Genomic DNA, 6,241 nt, shown 5'->3' with positions numbered 1-6,241 from the left:
CCCCCCAGCCAAGCAGCCTGCACCATCCCAGAGCTAGTCCAGAACCTTCCGCTGCTGCTCTCAAGTACTGTTCCCGAGAACGAACAGGGGAATTTGGGTCCTTCTGGAGAAAATTTCTGAGTCTATAGCAGAACAAAAAGGACACAAAACCCACTTGGGGAGTTTCCCAGCAGTGGGGGTTGAAGCTGCTTCATCAAATCACAGTAGTCCCTAGCCGGGCATGGGGGCACACACCTGCAGTTGGGAGGCTGAGGTGGGAGGATTGCCAGAGCCCAGGAGGTCGGGGCTGCAGTGAGCCATGATTGTGCCACCACACTCCAGCCTGGGCAACAGAGTGAGACCCCGACTCAAACAAAAACAAAAAACCCCAAACATAGTAGTCCCTAGCAGGCCAGCACAGAAGGGCATTCAGTGGGCTCTGTGGCAGGTGGAGTAGCCATGGGAGCACGGGCAGAAGCCACTGGGAGGGGAGCGTGGGGAGCAGTGCAGGACGGAGGCACTGCCACCCACAAGGGGCCATCAGCAGAGACGGGCTCTCTCCTACCTCTCCTGGCCCCAGGCCCTCCCAAGCTCCTGGCTCTGTGTCCTGCGCCCTTTCCCCAGACCTGGCCTTCTCTGAGGGGTTCTGCTTGGTGCTCCTCCAATGGCTTTTGGTGGAGACTGCCCCCCTCCCCCTACCCCTCACTCCAGGAATTGGCACCAAGGATGTACATGGGCAGGAAGCTTACCCTCCAGTCTTTCCCTCCTCTGCACAGGGAAGCCTCCAGACAGCAGGAGCAGTTGGGGGCAAAGAATCCGCCTGGGTTGTGACTTCAGGAGGGGGTGGAGTTAGGGTCTCAGGCGGCTGATGTGACCCCAAGAGAAGCAGAGGAATGCTGGTATGAAGGTCATCACAGGGGGACCCTATCTTCCTGAGACCTGTCCCTGTAGAGGTGATGGAATGGAGGCCCAGAGAGGGTCTGTGAGGTGCCTGAGACCACACAGAGGAGCCTGCTCACAGAGGGGTTTCTCCATGGGCAAGGAGGCACCCCCAGGAACTGCAGCTGCCCCAGCCTCACCAGGAGGCCCAGTCCCCTGTCTAGTTTCCTCTCATAGGTGCTCCCAAGGACAGGTGAGGTTAGCTCTGTGTGTAGCTCCTGGGAGGGCCAGGTTTCAACAAACAGCAGCTGTTACCATTGCTATTAATGAAAAACTTAGCAAAGATTCAGTGCTCAGCACAGGGGGACCATGAGAGGCTGAATGTGCCATGTGATGCTGTGTAGGGAGCATGCTGTCACTCAGAGTGGCCCTGGTCATGCAGGGACAGGTGAAGCCAGGCCTCAATCCCCCGGGTCACAATCTAAGTCCAGGTGCCACCCCAACATGCTGCTGCCCACCTACAGGTAGCCATGGGACCCTCCTCCTATTTGAAGGGGTGCCCGAGCTCTGGCCCAGAGGAGCTCTAGCAGGATCACTGGCAACTTTCTGTGGTAGCCCAGGTATGACCTGCATGCAGGTCTGCTGTGGCCTGGGACTGGGCAGGAAGCCCCACATGGGGTTCACGGAAGGGGTGCTCAGTCAGGGCCTGTCTCAGGCTGGACCCTGACCGGGTGTCCATCTGCTAGTGGTGAGAGGATGTCTCTCACTGATGCTTCCATTCTTTCCTGCGTCCTATGATAAGGTACCCCATTTAGGGGAATGCGGCTTCTCAATCTACCTGGAATAGTGATTAGAGCTCTGTCAGGCTCTGGCCTTCTGTGGTCAGGGCCCAAACATGGGGAAGGACACGCAACCAAAGTTGCTCTGGACCTTGGTTGAGCCTCGGCCTTCCTCAGGAACGAATGAAGTTGGGCCTCCCTGCAGAGCTTTGCCATGTGCCTGACTCCTCCCTGAACAGCCTTCCCAACCCTTCAAGCTCCCCGGTGGCCTGCTGGAAAGCCCTGCTGGGCCCCGCCTGGCTGGCTGTCCACCCCTGTCTGTTTCCCCGCTCCCCTGGGGACAGAGGGAGGTGCAGAGAGGCGCAGTACTGCCGGAGCCAGCAAGCCCGAGGTGCTGCGCTGGGAATCCAGAGATCCTAGCAAATGCAGAGAATTGCAACACACAGAGGTGAGAAAAGAAAAGATTTATTTAAGAAAAGTTCACCCCCACAGACAGGGAGTGGGCCTACACTCTGGGTGAGTGTGGCCCCATCGCCCCCCAAGTCTTGGCTTAAATCCTTTCCTTAGAGATGTTGCACATGACTGCACCTGACTGCCCGTGACTGCCCGTGACTTCCTTATCAACCACCTGTGGATGTCTTGGAGAACCTGTGACACAGAGACCCATTCATGTCTGCCCACATTATCACAGCCCCTAGAGAAGGGCGTGACAAGGATTCTAATTCTCCTGCACCTTCCCAAATGACATTCCTTAGAGCTAATGGAAGGTGCACCTCCCCTTATCTCCTAGGCATTCCCAGTGGGTAGCTTCGGGGAATCCTTGGCTTCCCTGCAGATAGTGCCTGTTCTACTGAAAGATCGAATCCCCACCTGCTCTCCCTCTGAGCAGTGATAACTTTTGTAATTACAAGTTTCATGACTTTTACAGTCCTTGCCCAATGCATGATGTCTTAAGGCTTGTAAATTCCCTTTCCTTTAGGCAAGCTTGATTGCCACTATGAGATACCCAGGAAGTCTGTTTCTGAAAGGACAAAGTCGGTAAAGTTAATTATACCTAAAGTGTGCATTTCTCCAAAAGCATAGCTTCTACTTTCTCATCATTGTTTCAGGGTTTAAGAACAAGATGAAAAATGGCTTCCCCCACTCTCGGTCTGCCCTTTCACTGAGGATGGAGCTTTCCAAGTCTGCTAATAGAGGAAGCAAGAAACGTCCCCTTTGAAAGGAGAAGTATGTCACTGTCCTGGCCCCTGGACACCTCTGTCCCCTGTTGAGTGCCCATTCTCTGGAAATCCGCAAACATTCCAAAACAGGACTTCTCATGAATCACCTCCAATTCTTTGAATTGTGCTGGTCTAGGGAAGGATGTGGGAAGGTGACAGGAGGCAGGGCAACACCCTTAAAGGGGTTAATAAATAGGTCACCACCACACTCAGCCTCAGCCTTGTCTCCCTGAGTAGAGAGATCCACGCACAGACTCCCTCCTGGGCTTCTGGCAGCATGGCCCCACTGAAGACGCTGGCCCTGGTCATCCTCCTCCTGGGAGCATCTCTGCAGCACATCCATGCAGGTGGGAGCAGGGTATAGGTGGCCCGGGGATGGGACACGGGGAGGGCAGGAAGTGGGGACATGAAGACCACTGCGGCCACACACGTTTGTGTATTATCTATACTCCACCTATTCCCACTAAGGATGGGAATTGAAAGGAGCAATCAGAGAGAGGGAGAGGGTGATGATGGAGATGATGAGGTGAGGACCCATGTGCAGCCCGGCCTGTAGTGCCCTGTGGGAGGCGACGGTGGTGGTTGTGGTTGTGATTGTGCAGGAAAGTGAGTAGTTCTCAACATTATTTGCCAGCATCTGTCTTATTAGGTTTGATGTACAAGGGAGAATCAGCATAAAGACAAGCAAGCACGTGGGTTCCAAGAGCTAGTGGAAACGAGGTTTTTACGTGAAGTCAGGAAAGAACAGCGAGGTGTGGTTCTAGATGCAGACGCACGGAGGTGCACTCACACGGACACACACAGACAGACACATTCACGGCTACACACAGAGGTGCACTCACCCAGAGACACACATACACACAAGCTACACACAGACAAGCACACACACAGACACACAGGACCCCACAGCACGCACAGCGACCCCCCCCCACGTGCACATGTTAACACGGAGACACACAATGGCATACGCAAACCCCGCAGACCCCCCGTGCAGAAACACGCAGAACCCTCATCATGCAGACACACAGACAGGCACAGCAACACACAGGCAGTCACCACATGCAAAGACACACCCAGACCCTCCACGGATGCCCTCTGCTGTCCCCTCCCCTGACAAGGTCAATACTCAGAGACAGCCCGGCTCCTGTTCTCTTTCCGTAGCTCGAGGAACCAATGTGGGCCGGGAGTGCTGCCTGGAGTACTTCAAGGGAGCCATTCCCATCAAAAGGCTGGTGTCCTGGTACCAGACCTCAGCGGAGTGTCCCAAGAATGCCGTCGTGTAAGTGCCCCACCTCACCCGCGCTCCTGGGGGCTGAGCATGGAGACAGGAGGACCCTGGAGCTCCCAGGACAACCACTGAGGAGAGGGAGGGAAGGAGAGAGCCAGGTCTTCCATCCCTGTACCCCATGCTTGAGGATCCAGAAGAGCCACAGATCATGAGGCCCAGCCTCCCCACTGATTTGTGATGAAACTGAAGCTCGGTGGCTCAGTCTGTAATCCCAGCACTTTGAGAGGCCGAGGTGAGTGGATTGCCAGAGCCCGTGGTTTCAAGATCCGCCTGGACAACTTGGCGAGACCTCATCTCTACAATAAATCAAAAAATTAAGCCGGGCTCAGTGGCTCAGCCTGTAATTCCATGCCTTGGGAGGCTGAGGTGAGTGAATTGCCTGAGCCCGTGGGTTTGAGACCCCTGGGCAACTTGGCGAGATCTCATTTCTACAATAAATAAAAAAATTAGCCGGGCATGATAGCGCGCACCTGTAGTTCCAGCTACTCGGAAGGCTGAGGCGGAAGGATCGCCGGACCCCAGCAGGTCGAGGCTGCGGTGGCCGGGAGCGGCCACTGCACTCCAGTCTGGGTGACCGAGTGAGACTCCAACTCAAAAAACAAAAACAAAAACAAAAAAAAGAAAAGAGCCGGGCTCGGTGGCTCAGCCTGTAATCTCGTGCCTTTGGGAGGCTGAGGTGAGTAGATTGCCTGAGCCCGCAGGTTCGAGACCCGCCTGGGCAGCGAGACCTCATCTCTACAATAAATCAAAAAATCAGCTGGGCGTGCTAGCGTGTGCCTGTAGTTCCAGCTACTTGCAAGGCTGAGGCGGAAGGATCGCCGGAGCCCAGCAGGTCGAGGCGGTGGTGGCCGGGAGCGGCCACTGCGCTCCAGTCTGGGCGACAGAGTGAGACTCCAACTCAAAAAAAAAAAAGAAAGAAACTGAGGCCCAAGAGGAATGAAACACGCTGGGTCACACAGCCAGTCAGTGATGACGCAGTCACTTCCCCTGGCCTGGGCCTGAGCCCTTCCATGACCCAATGTCCCAGGCTCTAAGTGGCCTGAGGGGACGGACGGGCCTTCTGAGAGGAGCACAGAGTGCTGCATCACTGGCTCCCCAGGAGGGTCACGATCACTAAGGACAGAGCCCAATGTCCCAGACCTCCGCCAACAGTCCTGTGAGACCTCAAGCAAGTCCCTGGCCCTCTTGGAGCTTCAGGGTCCTGGTCAGCGCAGGGCAGGGCTGTCTTGGGGTTCCAGGAGGCCCTTCCGCTCTGACACCCCCTACCAACTTCTGGGGCTGGCTCGGGGTTCTGGGGGGCCCTTCGGCCCTGACACCCCCTACCTACTTCCTCCCTCCCTGCAGGCTTGTAACCGTCCGGGGCAGGGCCATCTGCTCGGACCCTAATGACCGCAGAGTGAAGAAGGCAGTGAGACACTTGCAGAGCCTTGCCAAGTCCCACAGCCCCATCACCAGGGCGCCCTGATCCCCAGACCACCTGGAGACTTCCCGCATGGTGTTCGCTGCCCCAACCCCGAGCTGCCCGGGTCCAGCAGAGGCCTTACAAGGACAAAGCAGAGCCACCGCGAAGGAGGCCCTGTCCCTTTTTCTGAACTGGAGCCGTGGGCACAAAAGGCCCAGATTAAAGTCTTTGTCCTCAGTCTGGGTCCTGTGTTCCATCCCCACAGTGTAGGATGTCCTTCCACTCCGGCGGCCACACTGGAAGGATCCTCAGAGAACATGGAGTCCTACCCTGTGCAAGTCAGAAAGGGCAACTGAGGCTGAGAGTGGACCGCGGCTGCCTCAGACCCCTCCCTAATGAGGGGAAGCCCTGGAGAGAGGGCCGGCAGGGGCGGGGCTGGCGGGTCCCGGGATGAGCCGGGCAGGAAGGGCCAGAGGCTGAGCGGGGCCACCCATGGGCGGGCTGCCCTGCCTCCCTTCTGCCATGCCCTGGCAGGCGGGGTTGTGGGGAGGGCCAGCTGGATCCTCTCTCCTCTGCCCTGAGGTCGCCCAGTTCGCCCCCAGACCGTCCCTACTCTTTATTTATTTATTTTTAAATTTTTTTGTTTTTTTTTTGAGTTGGAGTCTCACTCTGTCACCCAGACTGGAGTGCAGTG

General features: G+C 56.4%; 1 protein-coding gene across 1 annotated transcript; it reads left to right on the top strand.

The window, feature by feature from the left end:
- The first annotated feature begins 3,085 nt into the window (after nt 1–3,085).
- CCL17 (C-C motif chemokine ligand 17) lies at nt 3,086–5,610 on the top strand. Its single transcript, XM_008068048.1, has 3 exons — nt 3,086–3,204; nt 4,019–4,136; nt 5,490–5,610. Exons 1-3 carry the CDS (start codon nt 3,135–3,137, stop codon nt 5,608–5,610), a joined length of 309 nt encoding a protein of 102 aa, XP_008066239.1. The 5' UTR covers nt 3,086–3,134.
- Nucleotides 5,611–6,241: the final 631 nt, after the last annotated feature.

The sequence above is a fragment of the Carlito syrichta genome, unplaced genomic scaffold (assembly GCF_000164805.1).
Source record: "Carlito syrichta isolate Samal-C Ts95f unplaced genomic scaffold, Tarsius_syrichta-2.0.1 Scaffold309854, whole genome shotgun sequence".
NCBI classification, from domain to species: domain Eukaryota; kingdom Metazoa; phylum Chordata; class Mammalia; order Primates; family Tarsiidae; genus Carlito; species Carlito syrichta.
The sequence above is the reverse complement of the archived record's forward strand: the minus strand, read 5'-3'. Positions and strand labels throughout refer to the sequence as shown.